A 22,260-nucleotide genomic window follows, 5' to 3' on the forward strand; every position below is an offset into this window, starting at 1 on the left:
CCCGGAGAGAGAAGACAAGAAACCGGGCCTTCTCGGCGGTGGCTCCTCGCCTTTGGAACAATCTCCCTCCTGAGATTCGCGCGGCCCCTTCGCTGGGTACATTCAAAACTCAATTAAAAACATGGCTTTATGTCAAGGCCTTCCCTCCTGCCAGCATCTAATTTAATTTAAATTACTTTTCTCTTCTTTTTCTATTTATTATTTATGATTTATTATGTTTTGTTAATTGATATTTTGATATTTTGGATTTATGTTATTATAACTGTATATTTTTATGTTAGCCGCTCAGAGTGGTACCGACTTACCAGATGGGCGGGATACAAATCAAATCAAATAAATAAATAATACGCTCTGGTCTATCGCTTCCGTGTTGTTAGTGCTTAATGGTATCAAATGGCCTGAGAATGATTCCAATTAGCTTTCCTGAAAGTTACTGAAGATCCCAATTGCTTTGAGTCTTCTGTTGCTTGAAGACAATTGGTGACTTTTCATGTACTGGTTTAAACATATGGTACAATATCTCACATATTGGCAGACATTGCAGAGCATAATGATCCATTGACGAGATGAACTACAGAGATCAGGCACTCCCCCTTTGTACCCCCAAACCATTAGCAAATAGCAGGGGGGTAACAGTGGTGGTCAGGAATGAACTTATGAATAGAACATACCCTGTCTCCACACATTTCTCTCAAAAGAGATTGAGAATTATTACTAAACCTTTTTGGGAGAGAGAAAAAATTACCCAGGGTGGTGTAGTGGATAGAGGGACTGACTAAGACTCCAGAGGCCCAAGTTTGAATCTCCACTCAGCCATAGAAACTCACTAGAGATGTGGAACAAATAAATTCACTCCTTCACCTTGTTGGGGTTGCTATAAGTTAGTTCTAACTTGACAACACATAACATTCTTGTTCCTAGAAAGCTCCACGAATCATAATTCATCTTTTAAATAAATTGCAGTCTCTCCCCATTTGACACAAAAAATTCAATTTCTCAAAGCCAGGAATGGATTTTCCAGCCATTTTTTGTGTCATTCTTCTCATTTTGGGCACTCCGTGTGACTTTCAAGAGGATCCTTAATGCAGAAAATGGCCACAGAATATGCCAGCGGTGCTTGCCCCAGAATTCACTCCAGATATCAGAGCAATGCAGCACCACTTTCCTCTCATTCGTTTTGCCTTGGAGAAGGGGGAATTGTTGTGGTAGACAGGAAGACTGCCACCAGAACAATTTTGTCCAATTACAGCTGTTTAGAAGCCTCCTGTAGTTAGGCGCCTGGTGAGTTTGGTGCCTAGATGCCAGAATTTTAGGAAGTCTTCTGAACTTGGGAACCGAACTAAACATTTTACAATGAAAATCCATTTCCAAAGAACATGTAGAAGACCATAAGTTGACTGTCCTTGCCTAAACCCTTTCCCTCCTTGCCGTTGTTCAATTCCAAGTCACCTAAGCCAAAGTTGCTTTCCCCACTCCCTGAGTTAAGTACCTTCATCCCTATTCATTGGAACTAATAGCCCTACTGTTCATTGTAAAGAAATAATGTACTAAATGTATTTGCCAGCAGAAGGTCCGTTGCTTGGTAGGTAAAATCTTGCTGAGATTTGCCTTAGTCGTAGGGCAAGGGTGAGCAAAGTATTCCTGGACTGGGCATTCCCATCAAACCTAGCCAGCATAACTGAGGGTGAGGAATGCAGGGAGCTGCTGTACCTCAGTGTGGGTGTGGGTGTGCACTTTGCTTGACCCTGGCATTGGTTTTGGACAAGTTTGCACAACAAAGAAAGCAGTTACTGGTCTAGCGCTGGCCTCATGGGGCTTCTTCTACCGTGCAATGTCCCGTTTTTCATGCCTTAGGCCTTGTCCTGTGGCACTGAAATGGGAGCGCTGTGTAAACAATCCCTGAAAAGAGATTATTAGAAAAGGAGCTTGCTATCTCTAAAATGTCTCCCTCTTTTTCATTCCCCTGCCACTTCCCACAACCTTCTTCTGTGTTTATTGGCTTCTGCTTCTTCCATCCACCCTGCTGTTCTAGCCTTGAAATTGTCTCTTTTTCCTTCTGGAAATTGTCCCTCTATAGAAGGCCTGTTCCTGTTGGAGCCCAAGAGTTATCGGTACTTAAACCAGTCTGGCTGTGTCACCAATGAGAACTTGGATGACAGAGAGTTATACAGCAAGGTCATGGTGAGTTTCCTTTTTGACTCTAGAAGATTTCAGGCAGAAACTGATGGGGTTTTCTTCTTAGTTTTAAAAAGACATTCTTCTTTTTGGAGCAAGAATTGGAAGCAAAATTTTCGTAGACAAGAGAATTTTTTTGCTCTTCACTGTAGTGCCTGCTAGTTGTTTGTATTATTCAATGCAATGACATTTTAGACTTCATTACATTCCATCAAGTTGCTTCCAAACTAAGGTGACCCTATGAACTAATGTCCCTCTAAAGGGTCTTATTAACAACCCTGTTCAAGTCTTGCAAATTGAAGTCCATGCTTGCTTCACTGAGTCACTTGTTTCATTCATGCTAGGTCATCTTCTTCTCCAATAGCCTTCTGTTTTTCCTAGCATCACAGTTTTTTGCCTGCTCTTCTTTCCGCTTCTCTTTTCATTGATAATCTCTAATCATTTTGGTTCTGGTGAGAGTCATGACTTAATCTGATCTAGAACCCATTCAGGGCATGACTACACTGCAGTTTACACCCCGATTTACCCCAGAATTGGCATGGTTAAATTGGATGTATTTTTCTGTCAACTACAAAATGTGCAGCTAATTGCAAAGAAGCCCATTCTTCTTTTCATTGACATTTTTGCTCTCTGTTAGCCAGCAGTGGCTAGTGTTATTTCGTAATGATTCTGCTCATATCACTCCACCCCCACCCAAACCCCGGTTTCTAGTATGTGTGTCTAAGGGGAGGATTTCTATGACATTTCACATTTTCTCTGCAACCTATATTTGAACCCATAAGCAAGTTCAAACATGTTTATAAGTAATCTGGCCTTTCTCCTATGGTAACGTTGATGGCAGAGCACTTTAAAAATGCAGGTGACATAGTGCTGAGCTGATACAATAATTTTTGAAACTGCAGTGCTTGTCTGACAGAAAAGCATAGTAAAAAAATTCTATGGAGGAGAGACAAGAGGCATTCACTGGAGGAGGATGTTCCTGCCCCACTGGCATACTGTGCCCCCCCCGACAGAATTTTAAATGCTGCATAAGTTGTTGGGGATATTTTCCAATATACTGGAAAAGGGCTTTGGCAGGGACCTGCTTTCCTCCTGTATGGTGTTGCTTCTTTTAGGTAGCAAGGCGCCTTCCTAAAATACATTGTGGCAGTCCACTGCGGAGATTTAGCAAGCTATTAAAAGAAGAAAGGTGTTAGATATCTCTGCTGTTGAACCAGTTGATGTATGGCTGACAGTTCATGGAAACACAAAAAGAGTGGCAGAGATGGCTCTCCATAAAATTTATGTCCAGCCTGAGTGGCAAAGCCTAAATTCATTTTATGACTCAGGGTGTTGAATATTCTTGGCTCATGCTCATTGGGGCAAAAATCTACTGTGACAGGAAGGTAGGAAGTGTGAGAATTGATGTTCTGTTCCAATTTCACTAGGGTTCGTGTGACCCATGATTCACAATTAGAGATGGGGGTATTCGTATTCGTATACTAATACAGATATCCCCCCACAAGTGCAGATAACGAGATCTGGCTCCCTGGGGCCAGACTGACCACTCACTATTCCGCCACTGCTGCCGGCTCCGCACTCCCTTCCTGTCACTCCAGAGCTCGCGATGGATTAGCCACTCCTGGTAGAAGGCAGGATGACGAGCCTCTCTGCCAGGTCGAAGAGTGGCTAATCCACCACGAGGGCTGGAGCAATAGCAAGGGAGCAGGGAGCCCGCAGCAGCAGTGGAGTGGTGAGCGTTCATTCTGGCCCGAGGGGGCCAGACCATTGTTATCTGCATCTGTGGGGGGATATTTGTATTTGTATACGAATACCCCCATCTCTAATCACAGTCCTAAGGTCTGCTTCCTCTGAAGTCAGGTTTCTGGAGTTCATTATGGCTGTTCCCTAGTGAAGGGTTTTGTGTTTTTAGCCTTAAGCACTTAAGCAACAAAATCCTGCAGAGAGCTGTATTCATTGAGGGTAAAGGGAAGGTGTAGGGATCACTCATAGTAATTAATTGCCCTCTTTCATTCATGGATTGTTGCTGAGTGTGGGAAGGAGACGGGAAACAACATTGCCCATGTGTAGATTCAATGGTGTCATCCACCTGTCATCCTTCCGTATTTTCCCCTCTGCTTCTTCCTTCACTCTTCTTACCACAGAGATGTCACTTACGAGGGAAAGGTGAAATACCTGCAAAATACCTTTTGTCTGATAATACTAGAAACTATCTGTCCAGAACCACTGTTTTTGCCTATTACAGGCACAGTAAAGGCAGAAATAGTGTGCATAACTTAATTCATATGTGTTTTGAGCAGACTGCTCTTGAAGTGATGGGGTTCAGCTCTGAAGAGATCAGAGACATTTTCAAGCTTCTCTCTGGCATTCTGCAACTTGGAAACACTGAGTTCATGACTGCTGGAGGAGCTCAGATTACATCAAAAACTGGTAAGTATGAAACCTTCTTCTCCCCTATAATCTTGGTGTATGATGACATTTAACTTACAGGGCAATATGGCCTCTTCGCTACTACTTCCCTGTGACTGATCACATGATAAGATTGGATGGTCGGAAATAATATATGTTCTCTAGGCAGTCAGGGGCAAGTCCCCGTCTAGTATACGACTAATAAAAATAAAATCCAAGTGAGTTTTTCAGAGGCTGCATGTGCAGAGGGGCAGATATGTGGATACACAAAAGCACTCAGTCCTGTAAAGTTCTCTGTTTTTAAATATTCTCACTTAGCAAACATGGGCAAACATGAAGGCATGTCTGAAAATAGGAGCAGTCAACTTGTTCTTCAGGTATTATTGGGCTGCAACTTCCATTCACTCTGGGCAGCATGGTCATTGGTTAGGGATTATAGAAATTGCAGTTCTTACAAAATCTGAACCCTGGGTTGTCTACTCTTATTCTAAAATATTAGCATTGTCTTCTCAATTGTTTATTGATAGGTATGCTCACTGACAGTTTTTCCTGTTGTGTCACAAAGTAGATTGGCCCGGACAGAATGAGGTTGCATCCTTAAGGTTGTGGGTTTTTACCAGTATATATATATATTTTCCTGTGGGAATGTCATAGTTTAAGTACTTTGGGGGTTTGCTTGCTTGTTTGATTGGTTGGTTGGTTGTTGTTTTTGTTGTTTTGTTTTGTTTTGTTTCGGCTTATGTCATGACCTTCCAAGTGGAGGCTTTGGGGAAAACTGCAACAACAAAGTTCTATCACATGCTTTTTAAGTCTGTGCAGCTTCCCATCTCAGCTTTTGCTGCTAAGTCATACTGGCTTTCCCGGAGGGAAATAATTGGTGCCTTGTGGACAAGTCCTTCCTTTTGTGCCTCATTCTTGTCTTTAAAAAGAAAAACAAAATCTTTTCCAGAGTTTGGAATATTTTGTTACAAGTAAATAGTTACCTGCAATGAGCTACTTTTAAAAAATAAATAAATGCATAATCGAGTTATTTCTCAAGAGAAATGTACTGAGCTAGAGTGAAATTATTCCACTTACGAATGGCTAGAATTTTCTAATGCAAGTGATATCTTTATTGAACCACACAAAAAAAATCACACAGATTGCAAGCTTTTGTGGGTAAAATCCCACTTCCTTAGGCTGTGCATCAGTCTTTCATGCACAGCATGAGAATTGTACCCACAAAAACTGGCAATTTGTGTGATTTTTTTAGTGATTCAGTAAAGGTATCACTTAACTCTCCTAATTATTTCTAAAATTTTCTACTTACTCCTTAAAAGACAATTTTAAAGGTGTTTTGACCAGAATTGTCACATTGTTATACTCCGTTATCAATCGTAAGGTGTTTACTTTTAAACAAAACTAATTAACTAATGAAAAGAAAGAGTGAAACAAAGTTACTTCTAAAACATTGTAGTCAATATAGTGGTGCCTCCACTTACGAACATCCCTACTTACGACCATTTCAAGTTACGACCAGCTCCATTTGCAAGTAGAAGCAAAATTTTGCGGCTAGAGTGGATCCCGCAGGGCTCTTCTTATGTTATGTTCTTATGCACTGTCTGTTCTCCATCATCCTCTTTCCCAGTGTTAAATAATGCCAGTGAGCTGCTTGGCTTGGATACCTTCCAGTTGTCTGAAGTCCTCACCCAGAGATCCATGTTTCTACGGGGGGAGGAAATTAGCTCTCCCCTCACTGTGGAACAGGTAAGTGATTAGATGGTTGTTTTGCATTCAGCATGGTAGCAGCATATGGCTGTGAAGGGGTTTTTCACCCCCCTAGGTGGCAGCAGTCACATGGATGTCAAAATGAATCAGATTGGGCTTGACTGAGGTCTCTGGTTTGATTATACATTTTCAGAACAAATGAATGGGAACACTCCTTCAAGTGATTCATAATTTATGTGTAGTATTTGCTGGAGGATACTGTGATAGCTCCTGGCATGGTTGGCTTTAAAAGGTATGCTTGATGGATTAATGCAAGGCAGGTATATCAATGGTTGTAAGCTATGCTAGTCAAAAATTGATTCTCCATGACCAGAGGTAGTATATTTTGATTACTGGGTGCCAGTGGCAAACACAGAATGGCTGTCTCCTTTTTCATTCCCTTTTGTAAGTTGTCTCTTGGAACCTGTCCAGTCAGATTTGGAAGCAGAAAGCTGGATTAGTGGTTGTTTGATGTGGTCTTCAAAGCAGTCTTGTGCTCTGATTTCTATGGTACCTGGGTCTTAACATTTGCTCATTGTAAATGACAGCTGAGGCGCCAGAGATACCCCTTGCAGGTTTTTGTATGATGGCCAAGCAGATGAGCGTAATACATAGTTTTACACTTTGGGTGGCCAAAGCTGAACTTTGGAAAAATATGGTGCTGTTGCTAACTGCTCTAAGAGTCACACAACCTTAATAATTTGGCTCCCTGCTTCCAAATGGTAATTTCCCCAGCCAAGCCCTCCAAGGACAGGAGCCAGTTGTTGCCAGATTCTCTGTGGGCAAGAGAGGACAAGGAAATCCCAGTCAGCTTGCATTGTATACAAAGCTCATTACCATTCCTAACTTTGACATTTTCACTGTGTGGAGCAGAAAGAGCTACAGGCAGTGAATGGAGCCTTTGATAGAATACACATCTCTGTGTGTGTCCTTCACCCGCAGCCCCCAGTTTTGTCCCAGCACTGGGTGCGGTTAGTTAGGCGCCCATTCCTGAAAGATGTGACAGTGATATGACTATGGAGTCTGGCCACTTACGATCTGCTTTTGTCCTTGTCTTTGTGTTGCTGACTGCAGTTGGCCTAGGCCCAAGCTGCATGTTAGAGGGAATGGCTCGCTGCCACTTGACCTCCATCTTTTCCTCTCATCTCCTCAGTAATGTTCAGTTAATGACACATTAAAGTGGCATTGTTGTCCCCAGGGGCATCCTGTCCTCTCCTCTGCCTTGCCCACCCTGGCAAGCTGCAGCTAATGAAGGTGGTGGTGGTGGTGGTGGGGGGGGGGGGGTGGAAACCACTAGATCAGTAGCATCATTCCTCTTCTTTAGCAGTGTTACTGAGGAGATGCAGGGTAGTGTCAGCCATTCGTTTCTTACTTGCATCCCCACATCACTATCATGCTTATGGCCCTACATGCTTTCAGGCTTAACACCTGAATAGGGCCATGCTCTTTGTTGACAAGTAGGCCTCAGTGGGTGTTCCAACGGAGTTGGGAGGCTTGCATGGTAGTGATTGTTTCATTTTGGGCCCTGGAGGCCCTGGAGTTTCAGACGGGGTTTCTCCCCTGTTCTAAAGTGGGTTTATTTTACAAATGAGTTTCTCAGGAGAAAGTGTTCATTGGCCATACTTTTCTGAATAGGTCTACTCTCTGGGCCCTATTCTACAGATTTAATCTGTCCTGCTCTTCCCTAGCAAGAAAAGTAAAATAACCAACTGATTTCTTGTGTTGCTGGCGGTAGCGCTTGATCCCACAGCATCTTTCTGTTTGCTCCTAGGCTGCTGACTCCAGAGACTCACTGGCCATGGCCCTTTATTCTCAGTGCTTCTCATGGATCATTGGCAGGATTAATTCAAAGATAAAAGGGAAAGAAAATTTTAAATCCGTGGGAATTCTGGATATCTTCGGTTTTGAGAATTTCCAGGTTAGAAATTAAGCTGACCGGGATTGTAGTATGGCGCAATTGTGATTTCAAAGCATGCAGAAAGCAAAAACTGGGTTGGTGGGTGGGGAATGCCAAAAGCGCAAGCAAGGCAGAGTCTGTCAAGAGTAATGCAAGTACATTATTGATATACACGATCCCATAGAAATGACTTCAAAAGAGCATTTAGGGCCATCATCATAATGTGAATATGTAGTAATCTATGTCTCTTTGGGCTTATGTGCATGTGCACACATTACCTCATACAGATACCTTGAACAGTTTCTGTTCTTCTGTGTCTTGTTGCATCCTGAAATTGACCATCTTCTATGCTTTGTGAGTGATTCTGTAAGCAATCTGTAGTGCACAGATTGGCTGTTCTAGCATATGGGCGGTGGATGGGAACAGCAGATAGAATAAGCATTTCTGCCTTTCCTCCTAGACTTCCATGTTCTCTTCCATAAAGCCATGAAGAGAAGTTTCTTTCCAGACTAAGAACACAAGCATTAATGTTTCTCTTGTCACATGCACAGGAGAATCGGTTTGAACAGTTTAACATCAACTATGCAAATGAGAAACTCCAAGAGTACTTCAACAAGCACATATTCTCCTTGGAACAACTTGAGTATAACAGGTAATGATTTGTGCTTTTCAGGAGACAGGAGTTGCTGCTTGTTCTTAGTGGTTTCTGGCAACAGGTAGAGCAGTGGCTCCTAACCTTCGATCCCCAGATGTTCTTGGACTACAAACCCCAGAAATCCTGGCCAACACAGCTAGTAATGAAGGCTTCTGGGAGGTTTGGTTCAAGAACATCTGGAGACACAAGGTTGGGAACCACTGAGGTAGAGGATGGAAATCTGTTTGCTTTTTGGATTGCATCTTTTACACTTGATACAGTATTACGATATCTGAGAAATGGTTGTCTGGAATTGATGAAACTCAGTCTGTTTTGTCTCCCCGTGGCATGCGGCTGCCCCGTATTCCAAGTACAAAGCATCTTGCAGTTTCTCCCCTCTTGTACTTTACAAATTAATGCTTTATTTGTCTCCCCCCCCCCTTTGGTTGGCAGAGAGGGGATAAGCTGGGAAGCCATTGACTGGATGGATAATGCAGAGTGTCTGGATCTGATTGAGAAGGTAGGTTTCTCTGGCATTTCCCAGCCCCAAGATCTGTTTCTCTGGCCTGTTTTGCAGGTGATGCCTCTGCTTAGACTCTCCTGTATAGAGAGCTACATAATGGCTCCTTCCTAGGTACAGGTAGTTATTTAAAATATACCCTCATCCCTTGTGTTGGCCCCTATCTCTCCTCTGGCAAATTAGCATGCTTCATGCAAGTCATTGTGTAGATTATTGGAGAACTGTGGGTAAATCTGTAGATTTCCAAGGAACCATGGAAAAGGAAGAGAGAATGACTCAAAGAAAGACACAGTTGGCTCAAGGTGGGTGCTCCCCATTTTTCTTTGAGATGCATAAAATGTGCGCTATTTCCTCTTGTCAAATCTTAGTGATGGTAGGCTAGGACATTATGGATTAATTTTCATTTCTGATGGGTCATCATTTCTTTGTACCCTCCACTTTTCAGTCGCCTCTGTGTCCCAGGCTGATGGGGATCAGGTTGTCCAGGTGTGTTTGCTATATTAAAAAATATATATATTTACGAAACCACATTGTAAAAAATAAAAAACAGCAGAAGTTTAAATGGAATGATGAGAGAAACAAAACAGATACAAGTTCCAGAATTGAAAGCCTTTAGGTGTAGACATTTAAAGCTACTAAGTTGCCTCTGTGGACTTTTTTTTCCAAAAGTGTGACTGCTGGCGGAGACGCTGATTCAGTTGTGAGGACTTGATTATTCTCCAGGACATTGGTGCACCCCAGGAATTGTCACACCCAAAGAACTGCATGGTTTTCCAGCATATGCCACTGGAAGATGTTATGATGGCCCCCAGCTGAGATGGCTTTGAAAGAGGATTAGGCAGATGTATGGAAGATAAGGATACAAATGCGCACTGGTCATGTTAGGTATAAACTGTAATGAGAACCAGTGTATCTCTGAATACCAGCTGCTGTGGGACATGAGCAGGAGTGTCTGTTGCACTCAAGTCCTGCTTTTAGGTTTTTCATGGGGACCTGATGGGCTGGAGAAGCAGAATGCTGGAGTAGATAAAACTTTGGCCTGATCTAGTACAACTCCTCTTTCCAATCATCCAGTTCTTTTGCCAAGCTTAAGACTGCTCTTTGTTCTAAACCTGAATGTGACTATTATTTATATGCAAAATGGGACTTGAACCCACAATAGGACAATCCAAAGGCTTCCTGTTAGCACTTGATAGGATGCTGCTTTGTGGTGTTTTATTCCCAGCTGGGAGGTGTTTCTTCAGATGCTTAGCTTACCATCATTCTCCAAGTGCCATCACCTGCCAGCTCTCTCTCTCTCCCTCCTTCTTGTTTGGTTGCAGAAACTTGGCTTGTTAGCATTGATAAATGAAGAAAGTAGATTCCCCAAAGGTACAGACAACACCCTTTTGGAAAAGCTCCACAGTCAACATGGGGTGAGTAGATACGCATAGATACATATTTCTAATGCTTAGAATGCTGTACTATTGACCCACTGTTTTAAAAGCTACAACAGGAATCACAATGAAAGATTATAATTCCAGTATGAAGATACTGTGATGAAGTGATTTTAAAAAGTCTATAGAGGTGTAAAAATTTTTTTTTTGGAAAACCCATAAATCAGGCAGGCTTGCTTAGCCAGCAGGTTTGAAAAACACAGTCCTCTTAAGGCACATGATGTTAAGGCAGAAACTGGACAAATTGGGAGATGTATCTAAGAAAACAGACTGTTTGAGGGTTAGGGTGCCTCAAGATAGGGGTGGGTGGCATCCTTATTACTGGTTGTTGTGGGTTTTTCGGGCTTCTTGGCCGTGTTCTGAAGGTTGTTCTTCCTCACGTTTCGCCAGTCTCTGTGGCCGGCATCTTCAGAGGACAGCAAACTGTGCTCTGGTGTAGTTTGGCTAGGGCGTGGAGTATTTATGGCTGTGAAACTTCTGGAAAAACACAACCTAAAAACAGTATTCAAGCCCACCACAAAAATACAACAAATGTTACGGTCAGCAAAGGACAGAGGGGACCCCCTCACCACTGCAGGAGTATACCGGATACCTTGCAGTTGTGGCCAGGTATACATTGGAACCACAAAATGAAGCATCCACACCAGAATCAAAGAACATGAGAGACACTGCAGACTAAAACAACCAGAAAAATCTGCAGTAGCTGAACATGCCCTAAAACAAACTGGACATGAAATTCTATTTCAAAATACTGAAATACTGGACAACACCAGCAATCATTACGTCAGACTTAACAGGGAAGCCACTGAAATCCACAAGCACCAGAAAAACTTCAACAAAAAAGAGGAAAGTTTGAAACTCAACAAAACTTGGCTCCCAGCTCTCAAAAATACAGCATACAAAAGGGCATGAACTCTACCCAACCACAAGGTCAAGGGGGTCACTACCATCAACCACAGTGACAGATAATCTCCTTATCACAACAATACACCCACAACAAAACACACTAATCACCCATCCACAGAAAACAATACACCCACAACAATACACACTAATCATCCCAACTCACAGCCATAAATACTCCACGCCCTAGCCAAACTACACCAGAGCACAGTTTGCTGTCCTCTGAAGATGCCGGCCACAGAGACTGGCGAAACGTTAGGAAAAACCACCTTCAAAACACAGCCAAGAAGCCCGAAAAACCCACAACAACCATTAGATCCCGGCCGTGAAAGCCTTCACGAATACATCCTTATTACTGTTCAGCACTGGCTTATTCTAGCACAAGCCAATCAAGCAATTGCAGCAAAGCCACTACCTGGGGGCCACATGTTGCAAACCCCATTGTTTGTATTGGCCCTGAAAACTGCAGTTTTCTCCTCAGCTGTAGCTTTCTCTTGGTAGCCTACCCTCTGCATTCTGGACCTGCATCACATTTTGTGGATACTCTTCAAAGACAAGTACAGAACTAAAGAGCATTGGAGTGACCCCACTTAAAGTTCATCACGACATGTATCACAATTGTTGGTACTATAAACTTTTGATTCACATATCTTTAGAGGGAAGACAATCGCATCAAGAAGACATCAAAGGTCCCTATAATATTAAAACAGTCCTTTTTTAAAAAGAACTCCATAAGATAATTATGAGATTTATATGGCAAGGTAAAAAACCAAAAATTAAAATTAAAGCAATGCAAGATACCAAACAGAGGGAGGGTTTTTGGTCTTCTGGACTGGGTGTTGTACTATAGATCCTGTATTAGACTGGATAAAAGAATGGATAATCTTGGAAAATGATAGATTACTCAACTTGGAAGGACATGATTTGCAGTGTGGATGGCATGCTTTTCTGTGGTATAAAAAAAGACAAAGAACAAAAACATTTTAATTCACATTTTAATGATAAGAAGAGCTTTGTTAGGAACCTGGACAAAGACCATCCAACAGACTTACCAAAAAATACCAGTTTGGGTATCACCTATAGAGGCCTTTACTCAACCTAATCTAATGACGAAAGTTAAGCTCCTAAAATACCAAGACTTATTGAAAAAGAACTGTGAGCTAAGGTCTAAAGAAGAGTTGGAAATACAGAATATATATATAGACTGGTGGTCCAGGGCACAGCTTGAATCCAGATATAGCAAAGATAAAATAGAGGGTTTCTATCTAGAACAAACAACATTTGATAAAGCATTACTAGGCTCCAAAGATAAAATAATTAAGAGAATGTATAACCACTTGTGAGAAATTAAAATGCAAGATGAGATGGTTAAAGAATGTATGATTAAGTGGGCACAGAACATAGGGCACAATATTGATATCTGTCAATGGCCACAAATATGGTAAAATAATATAAAGCTCACAAAATTGGTTAACTTTAAAGAGAACTTGTATAAAATGTTTTACAGATGGCACATGACTCCTGAAAAATTGTCAAAGATATACACAGATGTATCAAATAGATGTTGGAAATATGAAGCACATGTGGGAAGCTACTATCATATGTGGTGGACTTGTAGAGTAGCGAAACAATATTGGATAAAAGTACATACTGAATTACAACAAACAGTGTGTTGCAAGGTTCCATTAACCCCAGAACTGTTCTTATTGAGTATGATACCAGATAATATAGATAAAGCAAAGAAATGTATAGTTATATATATAGTTACTGCAGCTAGAATTCTTTATGCTAAAAATTGGAAAAGTCAGGTGGTACCGAAATAAGAAGATCTTACGGAAATGATAAAGGAAACGGCAGAAATAGACATTTTATCAGAAGTAATGAAGGACTGTCCATTGCAAAAGGCAACAAAAAGATGGGACTTATTTCATAAATGGTTAGAGTCATCAGATAGTGCTCGAATAGCATAGATCCAAATGTGAATTAAAATATGGAAGGCAGAAAATAGTAGAACAGCTGAGCTTGAATCTTGATATTGCAATATAAATAGAATGGATGTTAGTATATTTTTGTTTCTCCTCTCCCCTAACCCAAATCCTTTCCCCTTACTTTTACCTTTTGTATCCCATACCCCAACCCAAGTTATCCAAATAATAAAAATTATTAATTAAAAAAAGAGAAGACATCAAAGGAAAGAGGAGCACTGCATTGTCCCTGAACTCCATATTTTTATTTCCTCCTATCCCACAACAACATGGCTGCTTCTCTGGTGGTCATATAATAAGAACCACATTTCTGTGGTTTGCTTTGGTTGTTTAAAGGGCTGCACAGGGAGTCATGTAGGTCTCCCTCCTTCATTCTTCCTATCAGACCATGTATAAGCACTTGGGGAGCTGCTGCTTTGGCTGGCATCCTTTGCCAGCCCTGGGAAGGTATTTTCATGTCATATGATTTAAGAAAAGACATACGCTCACTCTGTGAAGCTAAGCCCAGTCTCTTCAAAGCAAAAGCAAATAGAACCATATAATGCCTATTCTCGCTCAAGCAGATGACCCAAACAGATGAATAGTTGCTAAGATTCAGTGGGTGGAAGTTAAAATTAGATTAATGTTTCAGGGCAGAATAGACTTCCTTGTTCAGTTTACTGGATAATGGCTAAAAACTCCCAGATATGAGCTGTACTTTATGAAGAGCCTGTCTTTTAACTGTTCTGGGAAGCCAGTAGGCAGAATGGTCTGGTGGCTCCTGACATAGCTGAAATGTTGATATCTGGGGCAGGGAACCTTCCAGAAAGATCAGTTCTTCCCCGTTAGAATATCAGAGATGTAGCCCCAGCAGGGACATGTATAAAGATATTTCCTCTGTATTGACTCCACCAAATCCTTCTGCCTATGAAGTATGTGGTTGTTTTTGCCAAGGCTGTTTCCTCCACTTCTCCAAAATGTATGATTTGGCTCAATTTGACACTGCACTGTTGCCCTAGAAATTACTGCTGCAGTGTTAAAAATGAAGACCTTGATCTGCTGCTTCAGCTGCAAGTATATTAGAAATAGTGTTTCTCTTGCCTTTGTTTCAGAGCAACCAATATTATTTGAAGCCTCGGGTAATAGATTTCCAGTTTGGGATCCAGCATTATGCAGGAGAAGTAAGTGTACTTTACTTACTAGCTGAGTGGGCCTCATGTCTTGAGTTCAGGGCCTAGAATCTTGTGACACAACAACCCTCTGCCTCAGTGTGCCTGTGGTCTTCAGAGACATGGCTAAAATGAGAAAGCTTTTCTCTGGATTAGTGGGGGGCTGAGAGTAGCCTTCTTCTTCTGGCTCCTGTCCCACCCAACGTTGGGCAAAGTCTTCAATTATGGATGTGGCAGTTCTAACATAAGAACATAAGAAGAGCCCTGCTGGATCAGCCAAGGGCCCATCTAGTCCAGTTTCCTGTGTCTCACAGGGTCCCACCAGATGCTTCGGGGAGCACACGAGACAACTAGATAGCTGTCTCCTGATACCCCTCCCCTGCATCTGGCATTTGGAGGTACCTTCCTTTTAAGCCTGGAGATTATACATCTCATGGCTTGTAACCTGAGAAATAACTTTTCCTCCAGGAATTTGTCCAACCTCCTTTTAAAGGCATCTAGACCAGATGCCATCATCAACATATCCTGTGGCAAGGAGTTCCACAGACTAACAACACATTGGGTAAAGAAATATTTTCTTTTGTCTGTTCTCACTCTCCCAACACTCAATTGAAGTGGATGTCCCCTGGTTCTGGTATTGCGTGAGAGGGAAAAGAGCTTCCTTGTATGCACTTTATCCATCCCCTGCATAATTTTATATATCTCAATCATGTCCCCCCTCAGGCGCCTTTTCTCTAGACTCATAAAGAGCCCCAAATGGTTTAGGCTTTCCTCATAAGGGAGGTGCCCCAGCCCAGTCATCATTTGAGTCATTTTCTTCTGCAACTTTTCCAGTTCCGCTATGTCTTTTTTGAGGTGCGATGACCAAAACTGTACGCAATACAGTGGTGCCTCGCTTAACGAGTGCATCATTTAACAACGAATCCGCATAGCGACGTGTTTTTACGATCGCATTGCAATGTTTTCTATGGGCAAACATGGCATTGTGATGATCGGTAAGCGTTTCGCTTACCGATCTTCGCATTGCGATGTTTGGGAAACAGCTGATTGGCGGTTCCAAAATGGCCACCGGAAGAAGAAAATGGCCGCCCACAGCGTTTTCGCGCCCTGCCCTCGCTTACCGAGGCAGTGAAAATGGTGGCCATATGGGGAATCTTCGCTTAACGGTGAGTTTATCCCCCATAGGAATGCATTAAACCCTATGGGGTTTTCCGTTCCGTTTAGCGATGTTTCCGGATAGCGACATTAATCCTGGAACAGATTAACGTCGCTATGCGGGGCACCACTGTACTCCAGGTATACTGTACTCCTTACCAGCGTTTTTTACAATGGCATTATAATGTTGGCTGTTTTATTTTCAATCCCATTTTTAATGATTTCTAGCATGGTGTTGGCCTTCTTCACTGCCCCCGCACATTGGGTTGACCCTTTCATCGAGGTCTCCACCAGCACACCAAGTCTCCAGTGTTCTTCACCCTTTCAAATCTTCTCTATCCTTCATTTTTCCTCATTTAATGTTAATGATCAGCTGCAATAATCTGTATATTTTGTTTCTCATGACTTGACTGACATTTTCTAGGTTTCTGCCTTATAGATGTGTTAGGATTTCTTGAGCCTCTGTTCATTTGTTTTCATGCTTTTTCATTGGTCTCCTTCTCGATTCCAAGAATTCATCGCCTGCAGCAAGTATTGAACTCTGAGACGCTGCCTTGACTTTGGATATATCAAGTACCATCCTGTTTAAGTTCCACAGGCTGTGAGCTTATTTAGGGCCACATAGGGAAAAAACAGGAGAAACCACACACCCCAAAGTCTATTATGGTATATCATAAATTTTTTTTTACTGGCATGTAAAACAGGAACTTATAATAAATATAAAATGCCATATATGTTCATAATCTGAAGGCCATGAATACAATAATATTTCATTGCAACACACAGGATTTTATAAAATTCTGTGTTAAACACCACTGATCCCTACTGGAAGAATTATTCTCTACGATTATCTTAGATGGCTGAGATTGGGATAGTAAATCACTCATATATTGGAATAAAGTTTGGGGTCCCTGTTAGTTTACCCTTTTAATTGGTTCTTGCACTTGCTTTGGGCTGTCTGGATAGCTCAGTGACCTGGGGACCTGGCTACAGAGCCAGAGACTTGTAGTTTAATTCCCCACTATAACTCCTGGAGGAAGAGCCAGCCTATGTGGCCTTGGGCAAGCTGCACAGTCCCAGGGTGACCCCCAGAAGAAGGGAATGGTAAACCACTTCTCAGTACTTTCTACCAAGAAAACCCTGGAGTCACCTAGAAGTCATAATTGACTTGACCGCAAGCAATTTTTATTATTTGTTTAGGAGCCATTCATACATTGTAGCCATTACAGTTTAGAACCTCATGGCTATTGCTTTGTGAGGTTTTATGAACTCAGTGTTCCTGGTTATTGTCAGAGGAAGCATATGGAATAGCAGTGTGACAGCTGAACTTCCCATTAAAAGAGTCTTTCTTAAAGGATTCCCCATTGTGACTATGATGGATAGTGTTTGTCATTCTGTATATAGAACTTGCTGGCACATTATAATACATTGAATACATGCACAGTTTGTGGCTATGCTGGTTCTGCTGGTCGTGCTTTTCCATTAGCTCACCCAAAGTCAAGGTACGCTGATGGCTGCAATTGGTGGAAGAAGTCTATTTAAAACTCTTTATAAAATCTGATATTTAATCTGCCCTTCTGAAGTCATGTGATAATCTGAAATCATGTGATATATCTGAACTTGTATCCTCATGATGAATCTGTGAGTAGACCAGGCTGAGGCCTGAGGTCATTTGTGGCTTAGTTGAGTTTGAAGCTGGGCATCTCCAGTCCTTGTCCCGCACTGCACAGCATTGATCCTCTTAGTTTACAGAAGAGGAGGACTATGCGCAAGTCCTTTCAACGGGATGTTTCTGTTTCTTCTTGGTGAGCTGTATATATTATTTGCATACTTTGGCTGTGTGTGCTTTCCTCTTCTCATCCTGCAGCCCTTGGACACAGGTTCATGTTTGTTTCCCAACCTGTCGTTCATAGGTTCTATATGATGTGAGGGGCTTCCTGGAGAAAAACAGAGACACCTTTCGAGATGATATTTTAAACATGCTGAAGGACAGTAGGTAAGCAACTCCTGGCTAACCAGAATGAAGCCTGAACTTATTGGAGGTACTGATGACTGAGAAATGAGGTAGCAGAGTGTCTGAATCATTGGAGCTGTTCCTTGGAAGCTCAGTAAAGTAGACATAAAAACGAGAAGCTGGCATATAGAGCTCCACTGCATAGTTTGACAGTTTGGGAGAGCCAGAGACATTCAGGGCTTCGCAGTGACTGCTGCTGATGTTCTTGGATGGGTTTAGTTGCTGAGTCTCATGCTTAGCTGGTTCCATAAAATACAGCAGGATGCAACCCCTTGCAGAAGTGCTCCGAACTGTTCCAAGACTCATCAGAGAACTAAAAGGGGGAATGAAGGGATTGCCCTGTTTAAGACGATGGAGACACCAACCTGTGAGTTCCTGCCCTTGGAATTAATTGTTCTATGTCTCCTCAATCTCCCCTGTCCTCCTTTTTGCTCACAGATTAGATTTCATCTATGATCTCTTTGAAAGAGTCTCTAGCGGCAGCAGTGAAGACACTCTGAAGATGGGAACTCAGAGGCGCAGGCCGACTGTCAGCTCTCAGTTCAGGGTAAGAGCAGCAGGCCCACTGAAAGTGCATGCAAAGGTTATCCAAAAACAGGGGCCACCTGAGGCCCCCCCCCCCCCCGTGCCCAGGTGATCTCAGCTGTGAACAAGTAATTCATTTCATGGATCGGCCTGTCTCCATCTCTGCTTTGGGAAGGCAAGCTGTCATTTTAATAAAACAGTAACATTTAAATACAGTATACATTTATCCAGTGACATGTACATCTGCCCTGGTGGGTTTTTTAAAAACCCCTGTCATTGTTGCAAACCTATTCTGAAGATTAAGAAGGGAGAAGTAATTTCTTGACATCATGCTGGTATGCCAAACCAATGCTGTGCATTGCTGACTTCAGCTGGAGATGACCAGAACAGGTTTGTACTAAGCCCAGCCTGGGCAGAAACCTGCTGACCTGGTGAGAAATGAGATGAATGTACTTACAGAGTGGTTTCACCACAAATTATGTAAGCTTATGAATTGCCTGTAAGAAGTGCTGAGTCATTTGAAACTCATGTTCAGAGATTTCTGTTCCTTCATCACATCTGAGAACATGTGTGTCAGGTTCCTATGTGTGTATGTCTGTGTGCACATGTGTATGTTCATGGAACGATGGAGAAGGTCCTTCAGAATTCCCCAGAAGAGTTATTGTTCCTGTTCCATTCCAGGACTCCCTACACTCTTTGATGGCAACACTCAGCACGTGCAATCCGTTGTTCATTCGCTGCATCAAACCCAATCTGGAAAAGGTGAATCTCTTCAACTGGGGATGTCATTTGGGCTGGGAAGGGAGAGAAGTTCTGTTTAGATAGCAACCCTACAAACTAGAAGGTATGTGCATGTGTGGATTTCCCCTGGAAAGTGGAGTGCTATGAATTTGCAGCCGGCCAAGACAGCATGGAATCACAGAATTGTAGAGCTGGAAGGAACACCAGGTGTCATGGATTCCGATCCCCCAAGGAAGCTGCAGATCCACAACTAAGCATCCCTGACAGCTGGCACATTACTGCAAACCAACAAAGAGCCACAGGCAAATCTACAAGCCACTCAGAAAATAATCAGCCCCAAGCTGACAGATGCAGCCTCACTGTACTCTCTCTCCCATCAATCTCATGCAAAATGCCAAAGTTTACTTGCGCCATTCATGAGCTCATAAGTACATTTTCTAAGCAGAGCATTGGTTAATGCTGGCACGCAGGCAAGGACAGAAGAGACTCGGGCGTTATGGCATAAAAGGACCACAGTATGGTTTTAACCGAGAATCCTGTGGGGTTTCTTTTCTCTGTTTCTTTGGCCAGAGCAAGTACTGAAGGAATTGAACAAAGACCATGTGTACACATGTGACTAATTAAGCAGTGCACAGGCAAATGCAATACATTTCATACAAGAAGATCATTTCATGTTTTTCATTTCATTCCTTGATCTATTTATACTTCTGCCCTTTCTCTAGGCTCCAAATCTCTTCAGTCCAGATGTGGTGCTGAAACAGCTTCGGTACTCAGGCATGCTAGAGACAGTGAAGGTTCGTAGAGCTGGTTTTCCTGTGAGGCGGCTCTTTCAAGACTTCTTGCTCAGGTAAAAGTGATTGTGCTATCTCTGGGATCAGTTTTGCTGAGGATGGAAATCTAGCTCTCGGTGCTTTCAGATTTTAAGGGCAGCTACCCTGTTTCCCCGAAAATAAGACCTAACCTGAAAATAAGCCCTAGTATGATTTTTCAGGATGCTCATAATATAAGCCCTACCCCAAAAATAAGTCCTAGTTAAGTGAAAGCCCGCCCTTCACAATCGTGCAGCAACCAGAAGATGACATGACTGCATTTGAATAAATGTAGAAAAAATTAATATAAGACCCTGTCTTATTTTTGGGGAAACATGATAGGCTATAAGAAATCAGAGAAACATGTCTTGTTTTTGGGGAGGCACATTTAGGTGAGCCTGGACAGGCCATCTCTTTTACTCCTATACAATGAGATAACATTCACAGGTCTGTCCTTTGCTGTTCTTACCTGTTCAAAAAGCCGTAGCTGTCCTTAACTATGGCCAGAATCCTGCTGCTTCACATGACAAATAACAGTAGAGTAGACCCATTGAACTGCTGAGGATTTGGTGAGTCAGTTTCTCTTTGAGATCACATTCATTCATTAGGCTTGCTCTATCTGACTTACTTTAACATAGCAACTCGCAGTTAGAATAGACCTATTAGAATAAATTAAAATTATGGAGAATTTACCTTGCCGGATCCCCATGGATTCAGTGGGCCCACTCCAGTGCAATTTCACTACACTGAGCAGTAGGATTTTGGCCAATGTGAAATCAGTGAAGGAGCAGAGAGGGTGAAGAATAAATGAATATTCCCGAGAAAATTGTATTCAGAATTTTGCTTAAATTACACTTTATGTATCTGGTTGCCCTCCTGTTGCTGGATGACAGAGGGTTGTGTTGCAGATTGTTGGAAAACGTAATGAAGGGTGGCCAGCTATTCGCTTTACAGGAAGTTCAAAGCTGTTGCTACTGAGAAGTAAAAGGAGGGGGAGATCGGTGGCCCTTGGGGGATGGAGAGCTTGGTATGTAATGCCAAGAGAAGGGTTGTTTTGTGCCGGTTTTTAAGAGTTTTCTTTGCTACTCTAAGGTACAAGATGCTCCTGAAGAACTGGAGCAGTCCCGATGGGGCAAAGGCCACATGCACAGCCTTCCTGCAGACTTATGACCTTGCCCAGAGGGAATGGAAGCTAGGGAAAACCAAGGTATGTCTTTTTTGCATAATAAAAAATATGCGCAGTAATGTTCTGTGCTAAGAAGTCTGCAGGTATAGGATTGCTGTTGCTGTTGGATGTCCTGGGTGCCTGCCTCTGATAAAATTAAGCTGACTCCACTATGGTGCTGAACACAGAAACAGTGTATACTGAATGGGTTTAGATACACATTGCATACTTGCCTTCCTGTGCAGTAGAGGCCCATGCAGATTTACTTGGACAATTAATGCTTTCCAGGTCAGGAGAAGGGTTGTGGGGTCTGCTGCCATTTTGACTGGAAGGCAGGACCACAGTTTAGTGGAAGATTCTGTGCCTTTGCAGCTTTCCTTCCTGGCATCTGCAGCTGAAAGGATCTTAAAGGAGCTGGAAGAGACCTCTGTCTAGATCACTGACAGATGTCAATGGAAGATCCATAGTAGATATTAAATGGATTAAATACCCCTTGTTGTTTTCAACATCTAGGGGCTTTCAGTGCAGTGGTAATTCTGCATCCTGAGCAAATGCAGGATTGCCATTGTGTCCCCTTGGGTCCTTTTGAGGAGAAAGGATGGGTGGTTAGGTAAATCAATCAATCAATCAATCTATCTATCAATCAATCAGTCAAGCAAGCAAGCAAGCAAGCAAGCAAGCAAGCAAGCAAGCAAGCAAGCAAGCAAGCAAGCAAGCAAGCAAGCAAGCAAATAAATAAATAAATAAATAAATAAATAAATAAATAAATAAATGTTTTAGAATCAAGTTTATGTCTTTTTCAACCAATCTTCCTTTTTTGAGACTAGACACATAAGCCTGAAAGGAATTGAGCCCTGGATGCTGAAACTCAGTGTATCTGCTACCCTCTGCAGGATTAAATACATGCTATTTGCCATTGTAGCTATATTGGCACTTACTCTTAATGCTCTGAAATATCCTTAAGGCAGAGAACAGAGTGTTGTCTGGATCAAACTCTA

The 22,260-nt window shown here is 42.3% G+C and overlaps 1 protein-coding gene across 2 annotated transcripts in view; it reads left to right on the forward strand.

The window, feature by feature from the left end:
* Positions 1-22,260, forward strand: part of LOC110078205 (unconventional myosin-X) — a 108,290-nt gene that overhangs the window by 48,671 nt on the left and 37,359 nt on the right. Inside the window, exons 9-21 of one of the 2 annotated variants that reach the window (XM_020792088.3) lie at positions 2,078-2,181; positions 4,476-4,605; positions 6,212-6,330; positions 8,102-8,248; positions 8,779-8,879; positions 9,315-9,381; positions 10,704-10,796; positions 14,797-14,865; positions 17,922-18,004; positions 18,461-18,569; positions 19,229-19,309; positions 20,011-20,135; positions 21,190-21,304. In XM_020792088.3, coding sequence (XP_020647747.3) covers positions 2,078-2,181; positions 4,476-4,605; positions 6,212-6,330; positions 8,102-8,248; positions 8,779-8,879; positions 9,315-9,381; positions 10,704-10,796; positions 14,797-14,865; positions 17,922-18,004; positions 18,461-18,569; positions 19,229-19,309; positions 20,011-20,135; positions 21,190-21,304 — 1,343 coding nt within the window. The remainder of the gene's footprint in view (positions 1-2,077; positions 2,182-4,475; positions 4,606-6,211; positions 6,331-8,101; positions 8,249-8,778; positions 8,880-9,314; positions 9,382-10,703; positions 10,797-14,796; positions 14,866-17,921; positions 18,005-18,460; positions 18,570-19,228; positions 19,310-20,010; positions 20,136-21,189; positions 21,305-22,260) is intronic. The other variant, XM_078383479.1, reaches the window with a different exon arrangement.

The sequence above is a fragment of the Pogona vitticeps genome, chromosome 1 (assembly GCF_051106095.1).
Source record: "Pogona vitticeps strain Pit_001003342236 chromosome 1, PviZW2.1, whole genome shotgun sequence".
Lineage (NCBI taxonomy): Eukaryota > Metazoa > Chordata > Lepidosauria > Squamata > Agamidae > Pogona > Pogona vitticeps.